The sequence below is a fragment of the Perca flavescens genome, chromosome 2 (assembly GCF_004354835.1).
Source record: "Perca flavescens isolate YP-PL-M2 chromosome 2, PFLA_1.0, whole genome shotgun sequence".
Classification (NCBI taxonomy): Eukaryota; Metazoa; Chordata; class Actinopteri; order Perciformes; family Percidae; genus Perca; species Perca flavescens.
Genome location: NC_041332.1, coordinates 44,253,762 through 44,269,371, shown reverse-complemented (window position 1 = coordinate 44,269,371; position 15,610 = coordinate 44,253,762). Strand labels below are relative to the sequence as shown.

At 41.6% G+C, this 15,610-nt stretch overlaps 1 protein-coding gene across 1 annotated transcript; it reads right to left on the bottom strand.

The window, feature by feature from the left end:
* Positions 1-6,449: 6,449 nt before the first annotated feature.
* Positions 6,450-12,814, bottom strand: LOC114547605 (ladderlectin). Its single transcript, XM_028566875.1, has 8 exons — positions 12,742-12,814; positions 12,558-12,673; positions 12,197-12,253; positions 8,910-8,963; positions 8,652-8,743; positions 8,437-8,562; positions 7,116-7,215; positions 6,450-6,990 (listed from the first exon to the last, which is right to left on the bottom strand). The coding sequence occupies exons 2-8, from the start codon at positions 12,619-12,621 to the stop codon at positions 6,917-6,919; spliced, it is 567 nt and encodes a 188-aa protein (XP_028422676.1). The 5' UTR covers positions 12,622-12,673; positions 12,742-12,814; the 3' UTR covers positions 6,450-6,916.
* Between the last annotated feature and the right edge of the window lie 2,796 nt (positions 12,815-15,610).

The window sequence follows — 15,610 nt, the reverse complement described above, 5'->3', positions numbered from 1 at the left end:
TTTGTTTTAACTTAACGGGGCTATGCCATTTTCAGCGTCACATGCTAAACCGGAAGGGAATTGCGTCTGATTTAACCCGAACCACAATGTTTTTCTAAACTTAACCAAGTAGTTTTTTGTGCCTAAACTGACCAAATCGATCAATGCATAAATAGATTTTACCTCAACTTGTAGGCTACTAATTAAAGGTGCAATATGTAATATATTTACTGTATTTAATCAATAAATGACCACCGTGTGTTACCAGATGTTAAGGGAACATGCTAAGTTGAAATACTATGTTTTCTGACAACAATGCCAATGCCAGTATTTTCTCCTTCTGAAATTTCCGTTCCGTGATGGAATGTGTGTTTGTGTTTGGGCCTGTGTGTTGTTATCAACTGCCTATTTTGACAGCCGGGCTGGGTTGCCAAATATACATAAAAACGCAAACCCAGCGCCCTACAGCTGTAGTAGGCGTACAGCCATGGAAACGGCAAACAAACAAACAGGATCAACGGAGATAGATTCATTCTGCCCACCCTAAAACTCGCCATCTTTCTAAACTGTTGCATAACCAGAGACAAGGTAAAACACGGGTAAATATTGGAGATGCATTTAAAAAATGGAGACAGCTTAGAGCCTAAAAGGACACTGACTTGACTAATTTCCTTCTGAACAGGTGAGCGTTGAGCTTCATTCATTCAATTGCTAACGCTGCCTTCACACTGGCAGTTGAAATCCAATCCGTAATACGCAATACGCCCCCAGCGGACGTCGTACTACACCGTTGAAAAGTGTCGGAAGCGAGTAGAACAAAAATGGCGGAGAGATTAGAACGCTTGATTCTGTCAGTGTCAGAATGTACAATTCTGTATGATCTCTCTGATGAGGGTTATTCAATTCAATTTTATTTATAGTATCAAATCATAACATAGGTTATCTCGAGTCACTTTACAGATAGAGTAGGTCTAGACCACACTCTATAATTTACAAAGCCCCAACAATTACAACAATTACAGTAATTCCCTCAAGAGCAAGCAGTGCGACAGTGGCGAGGAAAAACTCCCTCTTGGGAAGAAACCTGGGACAGACCCAGGCTCTTGGTAGGCGGTGTCTGACGGGCCGGTTGGGGGTGTGATGAACAGTGGCAATAATAGTCACATTAATAATGGAACAGTGACTGGATGTAGCAGGAAGCAGCAGGGTTCAGCAGGAAGCAGCAGGGTTCAGCAGGAAGCAGCAGGGTTCAGCAGGAAGCAGCATGACATTGCAGGGCACCGCTGAGCTCAGCAGGGAGTGCAGCAGGACCACGGCGACAGCTGGAACCAGGATCTTGGTGCCAACGTTCTCCAAGGAAATACACTGGGGGAAAAAACATAAGGACTCCGGGGAGTAAACTCCCCAGAAGCTAGGATTAGTAACAAGCATTTCTTGGACGGGATACACACAAATAGTAATAGTAATAGTAATAGAAAGGGAGAGGAGAGAGCAGCTCAGTGTGTCAAAGGAAGGAAGGAAGTCCCCCGGCAGTCTAGAACTGGGAGGAGAAGGTAGCTTTTTCGGGCTTAGAACTCTCCCCCTGCCGGATTGGGCTTATAGAGACATACATTAAATAAAAAATAAAAAAATCTATCTACACACACAAAAGTGTAATGGGGCAGTGTGTGCAAGTTCATACTTCTCATGAACTAGTTCAAAGTTGAGTTCACACGGATTAATTCATTAATTAAAATGTGCTGAACATTGTCTGTGCTTTTCAGTGGAGGATGTAAAAACAAAAAGTGGCGGGACCTCCGTGATGCCTATGTTCGGTATAGGAGGGAGGACCAGTCCAGGCGGGTAAGCGGGGCTGCTGCCTCTCAGAAGAGGCTCTGGCGTTTTGCCCACATGATGTCCTTCCTCCTGCCGTTTATCATGCCACGGAAGACAACCTCCAACCTCACTAAGACAGAGGGAGAGACCCAGGAGGGAGAGGTCTCGCAGGAGAGAGAGGGAGAGAATCAGAAGAGAGAGGGAGAGAACCAGGAAAGAGATAGAGTCACAGATACAGATCACACACAGGAGAGCGTGCGCTCACACGAAATAGAGGGCACCCCAGACCTGTCAGGGGAGCGCAGGCGTAGGCGGCGGGTTGTCTCTGCAAACCCTCAGCGTTTGAGCAGATGATTATGACTATAATAGAATCTGCCAATCAACCACCAACACCGGAGAAAGACCAAGAGCAGGTCTTCTTGGACAGCCTGCTCCCTGCCCTAAAAAGGATGTCCATCCAAAAAAACGCTGCTACGAAGCTGAAAATGCACCAGCTGATATATGAAGCTGAATTGGAGTGTAAGTATTTTGTTGTGAATGTTTTTGCAAGAGAGAGAGCTAGAAGAGACTGCGACATACACAAACACTAATAGAAAACGTATGTAGAAAGTGCACGTGATTACTTGCATACTTTACACTTATGTTACATACAGTTAATGACGTCGAGTTTTCTACTTGAAATTTTAATTTAGCTAGCAAATGAAATGACACAACACTGACATGGAATTGCAATTTATGACATTGTGGTTGGCCCTTAAAAGGGCCTTTTGGTCATTGTCTGTAATTATGACACAGGATCATGTCGGTGGACACCTCTCGCCTCAGAGGAAAAGTAGGTCGTATAGGCCTCTCTGACACGAACTGCCTCCGCGGTGAAATTATTGGCACCTTATCCGATGACACTGGGCAAGACAACACTGGGCGGTGGGTTGGGCGCTCGATTCGCCCTTGGTCTAGAGGGGCGTGTTGGGGCATCACGGCGAAGAAGGTTTTGGAGGACACAGGTTGCCTTTACGCACACCTCCACATTGTGTGGATGCTGCCACATCACTCAATGGTAGATCCTGAAACTGGCTGCCAGCACACCGAAGGCATGCTCTACTACCATTCTTGCCTGAGACATGCGGTAGTTGAACATCCGACGGCGTCTGCGGGGGTTCCTTCCAGGATATGGACGCATCAGGTGACGGCGCAACGGGAGGGCTTCGTCCCCCAGAAAGGTGTGAGGAAGTGGCCCGAGATCCTCTGCTCCAGGGATGATGGCTTCTGGTGGGACTCCCAAGGTGCCTTCCTAGAGAGCGCGACCAAAGGCAGACTCCCTCAGTGTGCCTCCATCACTCCCGTGACCATAGGCACCCACATCAATAATGCGGAAGCAGAGGTTGGCATCGACAACCGCAAGGAGCACAATGGAGAAGGTCCCCTTATAATTAAAAAAAAAGGGAGCCTGAATTGGGTGGTGCCACAATCCTCACATGCTTTTCATCAATGGCCCCTACGCAACTGGGGAAGTCACGGTTAACCCGGATCTGCTCTGCAATATGCTGCCAATCACTCTCCTTTGGCACAGGCATGTACACATCCACTAGCTCCTCCCAGATAGCCTTGGCCACAATGACAGACACAGTGCTCCAGTACTACAGTACTCGGAAGCGGTAGGAGAGGGAGTGGTAGGAGTCACCAGTCGCCAGGTGTCTGAAAGAACATAATTAAAATATTAATAATAATTATAATAATAACAATAATAATACATACATTTATTTGGCGGACACCTTTCTAGATACACAAGGACATCTTACATGTTTAAGGCGAAAAGAAGAAAATGCAATAGGTTTTAGCTTCATAGAAATACAGTTTTTTAGAAGTACAAAATAGACTATTAATAATATGGAAATAACCAAATGACTTGATGAAAAAGTCAAATAATTTTCCCATTTATACAATTCCATCATGTAATCAGTTCTGTGTGCTTTTAATTGGTTAAGTTGGGCAAAAAAAAACAGTTGGTCTTTGTAGGCTACAAAATACTGAGATATGCATAGAAAAAGAAAAAACGCTGAGACAATATGCCTATTATCTATAATGATGTGATCTATGTCAAATGTAATATCAAGGGGATAGAGACAGACTAGAAACTCACCAGAGACAGATGGCTAGGCGTTCTGCCGGACAAATACATCTCCGAAGCCGGGTGTTGATTCTCTTGATCCGTGGACCAACACGGTGGGAGAGGGAGTGGTAGGTACCCTGAAATCCTCCCTGAAATCCTCACCGTTGTTCAGACGCAGCTCACCCACCAGATGCATGTACTAATGAGTAAGAATATAATACATACAGGCGATTGCAACAATGTCCACTATTATTACCTCTTATTATTTCATGGATCAACAAAAGTGCCCATTTGTTTTTCCTCTGGAAAACAGCATACATCAACTTCAACCATGACCAGGTCAGCATGCACTGACACCATACCCCTCTTTTATTTAGGCAATCTAGACAAATCATCAACATTTCTGTTTTGGGTACCTGAGCAATATTTGATGGTGTTCTTGAAATTCGCCAGTTGGGCCACCCATCGTTGTTCCACTGTTCTAAGCCGGGCTGTCTCAAGGTGCACCAAAGAGTTGTTTTCTGTATCTGTCCACTATTATTACCTCTTATTATTTCATCCTCCCTATTCTGGATCAACAAAAGTGTCCATTTGTTTTTCCTCTGGAAAACGGCATACATCAACCACATTAGATGTCATGATGACGATCAGCTCATAGAGCAAGTTCCACAGGTCAAATACCTCGGCGTAATGCTGGACCCTCTCCTGAAATTTGACAAACAGCTGAAAAAATTAGGCAGAACCATTAAAAAGCCAACTTATATTTCTTTAGACTAATTAGGGTCTAACCTTTGATTCTGCCAAAATATTTATGCACACAATTTTTTTCACACCTCAGTTATTGTGCTACCTCATGGTCGCAGGCAAGTCCATATGTGACTTAACCATTAGAGAGAAAATATTGGGCAAAAGGCCGACCAGATCACATCATTGTCACGTCCTGAGAGCTCTGAGCATGTTAAGATTTGACAACTACATTGCATTTGCAAATTAAAATCTCATCTGGAAGTTTTTACATGAACAGGCAACTCAGGCTCTCTGTGACATGGTGCAACCATTACAGATGTAGGTGTCTTGTATGTTTACAGTATGTGCTTTATGTATTATAAATTGTGGCAATGTTTAATGTTTGTTTTCATGTTTAAAAGCCCTTCTAGGGACGGGCATTGGAAATTAGCAATAGCTATAAATACTGTGATGCTGTACATTGGAGATTTGTTGCACACATATCTACATGTATGTCTAAGCATCTGTCCATATTCAAATAAACATGAAATGGAAAAAAAGTACATTTCCAGATAAAGCCTGACATCCGGCGCAATGTCCCTCTCGTTCTGCTCTCTGTGTGTTGCCTTCGCTACGGGAAACAAAAATGTGGATGGTGCAACAAGGCAGGCCTGCTAGGTTCTTTTGGTGAATGACTGTATAGATTTACAAAGGACGTGTTTACAACAAATACTATCTAACTGTGACGTTTTGGGGCAGATTGATGGAATTGCTATGGACCAATGTTTCTCAAACTTTTTACATCGTGTACCACCAAATATTAAGCTCTCTAAGTACCACCATTATGGCCCACGTTAAAATAGAGTAGCATAGGCATACCCTATTCAGCTACGGACAGTTCACGCAGAAGGCCGGTTTATTCCTAAGAACAATATTAGTTGGCAGCCACAGCCACGCTGTAGGCTAACATTACATCCTCCATCCCGCTCCAACTGAAGCCAAACTTGAGGTAACTTGGGTCATATCTCCTTACTGTTTTACATCATTTGCTGCTAGCAGGTTCTGTGGAGACTTTACTGCTGCTTAAGTAGCGACTAGCATCACTGTTATCCACTATAGTTTCAACAGGGCTGCTTGAAATATTCTCATTCTCATCCACACTTCTCTCCCTAATAGTTCCTGGTTGGAGCCACGAACACGTTTTTGAACCATTCATTTTACCACTCCGTTCATGAACGTAACAATGTAACGTTAGCAAGCTGATATCGAAACAAAAATCTTACACTTAAACAAATACTTTTTAAAAATTACTTTTAACTGATCATTGTTATTAAAAATGTAGTAGTTCTATATTATGTTTTTAAATTAATTAATTTAATTTCTTTTTATAAATATATCAGAGATTCCATCTGCGTACCACTAGATGGAGCTCGCGTACCACCAGTGGTACTTGTACCACAGTTTGAGAACCAGTGCTGTGGACGAAGTACACACTATAATTAGTATACCAAGTCAAGCAGCAAGTTAGGTGACGTAAATTGTGCAAGATGACATAAGCTGTAGTTCACTGAGCGGTTTCACACAAAACTAAGTGGTACTACGACATTAGACTTTATTCACGTGCAAAATTATCTTTTACATTGACCAACATCATATGTGTTATTCATGTCGTTCAACCCCTCAAGCTTTGAGGTATTTTTTCTCTCATTTGATGGCTGTAACACATGCATTCTATTCAAGACAACTTTTTTGGACAACAGCTCACAAATGTATTTTTTATTGTCTAAAAATACAGTTTATTACACTCTTTAGGCGGATAAAGCAATACATATTACAGGGTGGTGATGGCGCAGTGGATATGACACATGCCTTTGGGGTGGGAGATCTGGGTTCAATTCCCACTGTGATACAATACCTATGTGTCCCTGAGCAAGACACTTGACCCATAGATGCTCCAGTGGCCTCTGACATACAGTATATATCAATTGTAAGTCGCTTTGGATAAAAGCATCAGCTAAATGACATGTAATGTAATGAACACAAACACAACCCCTACAGTTGCCTTATATTCCAAACTGCTGTTGTTAAAAAAATACATAGGCTAAAAACCCCACTTGACTGCCATGGATTCATTTGTGCTGAGATTTGTGTTACAAATAGTGTGAATGCGTAATTTTTGTCCAGCATGTATAAATCATGACAGTGACATGCAGTCTTATAAAGAACAAACAGCAGCTTAAGTATCATCTGTAGAAGTCAGGAGGAGCACTGCACACACTGTGACGACTAGCAGTTTGGCTTTATCTGACAGACGAATGGGTAGTTAATGGTGCAGCCGTTATTGGACCAGCCCTTGGACGCTGCAAAAACATCATCAGAAATGTCAACACAATGACGTCAATCAAGTTGTATTAATGTATGATCGTATAACCAAAGTTTTTTTTTTTTCATGACAGTTGACTGTGTCTGGGGTTTCTATTCTTACTTTGAGAGTTGACCTGCAGGCACTGGTAACTGGAAGTGGAGCTCATTGATCCCTGGTTGGTATAGTCAAACACTGAGCCATCTTCCCATCTCCAGCAACCCTGGAGGAAATCAACGTTACAGTCCCCTTCAGTACACGTTTAGTTTTAACACCCGCTAGTGTAGAATTAGAGCATTTCTGACTAAAACACAAACAAAGACTGCATCAATTTTCACAAAGAATGTTTCACTTTTCTAAAAAAAGAAAAAATAATAATAATTTGAAAAATGCTAAAATCACATATTATATTTTACAAAATGAATTTCAAACCTATATTCCTACTGGATGAACTGAAAACTTCCTAAAAATGGAATTTAAGTGTAATACAATATGCACAGACTATGTTAATCTACTTTGATTGAAGATTAGGTTAAATTTTAATAAAGGGTAATTTGGTTGTTTTTTTTCAATCTGGATCCTATGTTACCATGCATTGGTGTCTAAGTGACTAATGTAAACAAAAATCTTTGCAATATGTCCAGTACTGAGTGAGAGCGCTGTAACTGGCAGCCATGAACTGGGCTGCAATGTAACCCTAGAGGACAAATGTGCACCGTCAATTTCATCCACTAAAAGTTCTGTTTTCACTACTGACAGGTTCAGAATGTCTGATAACATTATGGAAAGGATCCCTACAGAGATAGACCTTTTTGTTAAAGAGTAAGATCCTTTTTGTTTAACCAGAAACAGCTTCAAAATAGCCATCGCCAAACCCACCAGACTCCATGTAAATAATCAGGACTTTTAGAGTACATAGAGCCAGCATATTTCCACATGTAACTGGGTGAATTAAGGTTTTGTTTCAGCTAAAACAGATTGGTGATTGTTGGAATAGTGACAGATGAACTAAGACGGCCTTTAACAGTTTTATTTTATTTCTGTAGACTTTAAATGAAGTGTTTCTCACAATGTTAAAATTACTGTTTATTTAAATGGAGGGCTGGTGGTATTGGCTATAGCGATTTCGAGGATGTTTCAAGTTAAACTAAAAGGATCTTACTCTTTAACAACAAGGTCTATCTCTGTAGGGATCCTTTCCATAATGTTGTCAGACACTTAGAATAATAATCTGAGCCTGTCACTTTTAGTGGACGGAAATTGAAGGTGCGCAAGTGCCCAGTAACGTTATCTTGCTTAAGATGGACCATTTTCAAATTTTGTTGATCCCATCCCATTAGTCACTTAGACACAAAAACATTAAATAAAATAGGGTCCAGGTTGAAAAAAAAAAAAAAAAAATGAGGTCTTCTAAAATAAAGGCTTTTTAAATAGGTGAACAAACCTGGAAATAGAAACCTCCAATCCAGGCAAAAGTGTGGCCCCCAGTCTTGACCAGACGCTGGAGGAAATTATACTCCAAGACGTTGTGGACTGAAGCTAGACTGCCACCAAAGCCGGCACAATAGCGCTGCAGGACAGGACAAGAGGAGATGAGGAGTTGGTTTTTTTATTCAAAACAATGTTATACTGTACTGTTGTAATAAACTATGTTATTACCTCTGCATTGCTCCAGGAAGAAACCTGGTTGGCTAAGAAGTAGCAGTTACCACGGAAACTATGCCAGCCATCAAGGCAGAAATCAAAACGGGCTGGAACGATGAGAAACAAGAACAATAATTACAATCAGTACTTCTTTTTTTACTCATTATGTGATTTCTTCAGTATCTCAGGACAGAAACGAATGTGAAGTTGTTCTTCTTTTCTCGCTTCAGCAGCCTCATGTTACTGTGAAGATATGTCATGTGATTTTCTTACCTTGAGGTCGAACAGGTCCTCTACCATCAGCAACATGAGTAGCAGCATCCATCTCTGTAAACCCAGTCACAACAGGTCTGTATTAGAGGTGCAACGATTATAAGGGTTTGAGTCATTTTTTATGAAAAGAAAAAAAGAAAATTCTCTGATTCCAGCTTCTTAAATGTGAATATTTTCTGTTTTTACTGCTCCTCTGTGTCAGGAAACTGAATATCTGAGTTGTGGACAAAACAAGACATTTGAGAACACTTGAGCTTTTTTTCTGACATTTTACAGACCAAACAACTAGTCCATTAAAGGTCCTATGACATGCTGATTTTTAGATGCTTTTATATAGACCTTAGTGGTCCCCTAATACTGTATCTAAAGTCTCTTTTATATAGACCTTAGTGGTCCCCTAATACTGTATCTGAAGTCTCTTATATAGACCTTAGTGGTCCCCTAATACTAACTAACTAATAATAACCCCTTGCGAGCTGGAAAAACCAAACTCTGGTCAGGCCAATCGTATCATGTATAGAGTCGGTGGGCGGGCTTATGGCTGCTGCTGGGACCAGCGTTCTTCTGGAAGACTTGGAGTTAAGCTTTTGTTTGAGAAAAATATCTGATGTTAAACTCAAACAAAACTGAAGTTATTGTGCTGGGACCCAAGCACCTCCGAACTTCATTATCTAAAGATATAGCTACCCTAGATGGTATTTTCCTGGCCTCCAGCACTACTGTCAGAAATCTAGGAGTTATTTTTGATCAGGATATATCCTTTAACACCCATCTAAAACAAACCTCAAGAACAGCCTTTTTTCATCTTCGTAACATTGCCAAAATTAGGAACATCCTGTCACAAAACAACGCTGAAAAACTAGTCCATGCATTTGTTACTTCCAGGCTGGACTACTGTAATTCTTTACTATCAGGATGCTCAGATAAGTCCCTTAAGACTCTCCAGCTGATCCAGAATGCTTTCTGACACGCTGCGTTCTGACAAGAACTAAGAAAAGAAATCATATTTCTCCTGTATTGGCTTCTCTGCATTGGCTTCCTGTAAAATCCAGGATTGAATTTAAAATCCTTCTCCTGACCTACAAAGCTCTAAATCGTCAAGCACCATCATATCTAGAACAGCTCTTAGTACCTTATTGTCCCACTAGAGCACTGTGCTCCCAGAATGCAGAGCTACTAGTGGTTCCTAGAGTCTCTAAAAGTAGAATGGGAGCCAAAGCCTTCAGCTACCAGGCCCCACTCCTATGGCATCAGCTCCCAATCTGGGTTCTGGGGGCAGACACTGTCACCACATTTAAGACTAAACTGAAAACCCTCCTCTTTGATAAAGCTTATAGTTAGGGAATGAGGAGATCGGCGGGGCAGGGTGTATACCTAGACACAGCACCCCTGCTTTTCTCTGCTTCTCTTTACAGTCATTAGATTTACCTATCATATAATCAATAATATAGTGAGAGTAGAGGGAGGCAGGCCAGTACAGCCCAATCCAGTTGAGGAGAGTTCTATCCCGATCAGGCACCTCTCTTTAACCTGCCTACTTTTAGTTATGCTATTATAATTCTAGACTGCCGGGGAAGTTCCTTCCTTCCTATGACACAATGAGCTGCTCTCTCATCTCTCTTTTCATTTGTTTCCTTTATGTGCATCCTGTCCCAGAAATGCTTGTTACTAACCTAGCTCTGGGGAGTTTATTCCCCGGAGTCCTTATGTTTCTTCTTCGCACAGAACATCGCCTTGGATTAGGATGACACCAAGATCTGGGTCTTGGGTGCAGCTGTCGCTGTGGACCGGCTACACCCTGGCGATTCCCTGCAATGTCCAGCTGTGCCCGGTTATGACATGAACTACTACGACTACCATTGTAGTCACTGTTCCATTATCTTTATTATCACTATTACGCCACTGTTCATCACACCCACAACCGGCACCGTCAGACACCGCCTACCAAGAGTCTGGGTCTGCTGAGGTTTTTTCCTAAAAGGGAGTTTCTCCTCGCCACTGTCGCAATAGCCACTGCTAATGCTTGCTCTTGGGGGAATTACTGGAATTGTTGGGGCTTTGTAAATTATAGAGTGTGGTCTAGACCTACTCTATCTGTAAAGTGTCTCGAGATAACTCTGTTATGATTTGATACTATAAATAAAATTGAATTGAAAATTGAATTGAATTACTGCGCAGAGAATCCCAAAATGTGGCAGCATTGATACCTGTATGCAGTGTTCGTTCATTGAACGATAGTTCATGAACTCGTTCATATTTTGGGTGAACGTGAACTGAGCATGCTGTATTACTGCCTGATGAACGTTACTGTGAACTCGTTCATTCTGGTGTCTGTGAAAGGCACGCTCTCTCAGTTTAACTTCGTTCAATAGGGTGCCAGATTTCTATAGAGCCTTCCAGGCCAAAACCCGGCTAAAACACACTGTAAACAGGCCTTAATATGTAGCGGAAAAAACAGCCAATCTGGCAACACCAGCCACCAGTATCTCACCGCAGCATGCGTCATCAAAACAAAAAGTAGCATGGAGGCAACGAAGCAGCAAGGATGCGTCGTATGATCATTTAAACGAGTTTTATGACAAGGTCGGTGAGAATGCAAAAAATCTTACATTTCTGTGCAAACTTTGCCCGCCAGCTTTCAAAAAGAAAATCCGCACTTCAGTCACATCCACAGCAAACTGTGGATATGAAGATTAAATCTAGTTTTGGTGTTAAAACTGATAAAATAATTGCTGTCTGGGGTTCTATATGAGTTGTGGCAATAATGTTGAAAAATAATAGTTTGCGGCAACATATGGAAAAAAAGAACTATGAACTAGTTCATTTTTGGAACTGTGAACTTAGTTCAAAATTTTGAAGTATGAACTATGAACTGAACTAGTTCATTTTAAAATTTGTGAAGTGAACTTTGAACTAGTTCATGTAGAAAGGGAACTTTCCCAACACTGCCTGTATGAGCCTCCAGGTGATAAAGAGCAGCAGATTGGTTTATTGCTACATATTGCTTATTTAAAGGAATGACTGAATTAGGTTAGAAAGTACAGTCGGACTGTGGTGTTCCCTTCACTGATTCGCCAAATTAAAAGTTTTCCTTCAGCTCAAATGGAAATTTCATTAATGATTCAAGAAGAAATTGAGCAACGCCCGCTGTGATGATACACAATGCTTCATGTTACAGCAACAGTATCTGAAGTGAAGTGAAGATGTTTGAGAAAAGCACATGGTGACAGGTTCTGGTCTGTAATCTGACTGATCAACTTGGAAAGTTTAAAACAAAAAGCCAGTACCTGATTCTGGTGCAGGTTTGTTATCCTGTGGTACTGCAGCACCCTCAGCTGGAACAACTGAGGGGGGAGAACGGCAAAGATAGTTGATGTAGATCAGTGTTTTACAGTAACCTACATCAGTCTGTCCTCATAAATATGTTTCAATATATCATCTACATTTCACAATAGTCTAAAATGTGTTATTGTATTTGAGTAACAATAACGCTATAGCGCTTTAAAATGTAGGTTACTCCACGTCCCTTTACATAAAAACAAAACAGAAACCAAAAAAACAGTACAGATATACCAAATACAAGGATAAAACAACAACAGTGAGAAATAATGCCAATCATCCCAGATTAAAAGCAGTATTATGTCTCACCTGTTGCAGCCCTGATGGACAGAGCAGCACAGAGGAGAACAGAGAGGACCAGCAGAATCTTCATGATGAAAGCTAATGAACGTCTGGAGGGAGGTGGATGCTCACAGATCTGAAAACTAGAAGCATTGAAAGGTAAGAGAAAGATATGAACACAAAAAAGCAACGTTGAAGCATGACGACTTACAGAGAGAACCAGCGGTCAGGTAAATGTTAAGTGCTCTTCAGGTACCAGACAGGTGAGTGATGACAGGTGTCTCTGTCCGATATATATATATATATACACACACACTGAATCACATTGATTAATATCCTTGTTGTGACAGACTTGACCATAAAACTCGTGGACTCTGCCTTGTGCGTCAGTATTGAGTTGTGTTGCAGGAAGACAGGACTGTTTTCCCATCAATTCCCATCAAGGTGGTTTAATAATCAATTTTATTTGAGTCAATAAAGTGGTGAAATGTCCCAGTAAACGTTTTATTGATGGTAAACACTGATAAACCTACTGCCTAAACTGGAACTACGAAATCTCAGGTGTCAATTCAGTAATGTTACACATAAACAAACACACAAACATGCACGCACACACAGAAACACACACACCCACACACACACACACGCAAACAGACACACACACACAGACACATATACACACATGCATGCACGCACACACAGAAACACACACAGATACACACACATGTACACCCACTCTCTCTCACACACACAAACAGACAAACACAGACACATATACACACACGTTCATGCACGCACACACACACAGACACACATACACACACTCACTCACACACACACACACACACAAACAGACACACACAGACACATACACACACACAAGCATGCACGCACACAGAAACACACACACACACACACACACAATGTTCTAATAAGGTTCTTTTTACAATAAATGTTCTATTAAAAATACATTTTCATTTTTATTGGTATTTATGTTAAAATAAGAGCAGTTAAAACTCTCCGGTCAAATTTGACAGTAAATTAAGGGGGGTAGCAATGAACAGTGTTTAAAGGTTATAATAGTACAGTGCCCGTCCTAAATGTGTCTGTCTGAAACGGGCCGATTGCTTGGTCTGTGATATTGCTGCTTGAAGCTTTCTCCAGAATCATTTTACCGCAAAATTACTTACAGAAGGACCCAAAAGCACTTAGCAACCACACTGTGTAGGCCCTATAGCCGTATAGACTGATGGCGGTGCGCCATGCGCCACCCAATCCGGCCCGTAATGACAGCATTTGGCAAATATCTGCGTTCAACCACCTGAACCGGACCGAGTACAGAGACAGATTCAGCTCTGTGTGTGTGAGAGTGTGTGTGCGTGCAGAGAGAGACAGAGGGGGCGGTGGAAAAGGTGGAAGGCAAGGCAAATACGTTTTTTCCTAAACTACATTTAAGTGTTGTCTTTTTCGTCAAGGATATTGCGTGTTGATATCGACGTATGTAACACTTCAGCAGAGGTGTTCAATTCAAAATAGGCTTAGTGGCTTAACAGTTAACCTTGATGTATGGATTTGATTCACGGGGTAATGTTATTAGTGTTAGGCTATATGTTAGCAACAACTGGACTAAAGCTACATAAACACAACCACACCTTCTCACTTCAAAACTCAAACTTTCACACCAAAAGAGCAGCAAAAATGTAAACACTATACACATCATTACACACTACAGCAAAACAATTGAAAACACAATGCTCAATTTGTGAGAAGGTTCTTTGTTTCATAACTGCCAATACTTATTTTTAGAAACTTTACAGTAATGGATCTTCTTAGATCTCTGCAGAGGATTAGGCATTTAGATTTGTGAGTTTCATATGAAGAGTATAAATCTATAGTAAATTCTGCATGTACACTACTGTAACACAACTCAATGCAAAAACAGAATCTATTGCACACAACAGTACTCTTGAAAACATGATCAGGGTGTGAAGTTTTTTTATTTACTTTATTCACACCACACACACACCACAATCACTGTGTGGCATCATGTCGCTGAGCTGCATCGGGCCACATCACCTCATCCACATCGCAGGCTATATTGTCTCTTGCCAGGCACCGCAGGAAAAACGCCCTGGAACTGCGAATCCATCCTTGGAAGGCCTCCACTGGGATGTCAACACAGGCCAGCTCCCTTGCCCTTAGGAGGTTCTCTCTAGTGTATGGTAATGGTCATAAACCTTCCATCTACAAGATGAGAAGAACTCCTCTAGAGGGTTCAGGAAAGGGGAGTAGGGTGGCAGGCAGACGTTTAAAAAGTGGTTACTGTTGGTGGTGAACCACTCTCTGATTTGGTTTGTTCTGTGGAAGCGTACATTGTCCCAAATGATCACATAAACATTAATTGTTGGAAATTGTTGGGGCTTTGTAAATTATAGAGTGTGGTCTAGACCTACTCTATCTGTAAAGTGTCTCGAGATAACTCTTGTTATGATTTGATACTATAAATAAAATTGAATTGAATTGAATTGAATAAATGTGATGTGGGGGCCCAGGATGGTGTTGTTGGCGGTCCAGGAGGATGTCTTTTAGCTCCTCTAGGAAGGTGAGGAGATGTTGGGTGTTGTAAAACCCAAGGACAGCATGCCGATGGACAAGCCCCTCCAAACCCATGGCCGCACAAAGAGTAATATTACCCCCCCGTTGGCCAGGAACCTCAGTGATGGCTCTTTGGCCAATGATGTTACGGCCTCTTTGCCTTCGTTTCTGCAGGTTGAAACCAGCCTCATCCAGGAAGAGGTACTCATGAGGTCTGGCTATCGCGTCCAACTGTAATATCCTCTGTGAAAATGTGAAAGTGCACAGGTGTTCAGAACAACAGTCAATTAGGTAGCACAGTATTGTCCAGAAGTACTGTAGGCCACTGAGCAACACAGTATGTCCACTAACTGTACTGTGAACATGGATGTATACTTACTTGCAATACTCGTAACGTAGGTCTTTGTGTCGCGCAGAGTTGCGCTCAAAGGGAACCCTATAGACCTGTTTCTCCCGCATCTTTTGGCGCCGGAGAACTCGGTCTA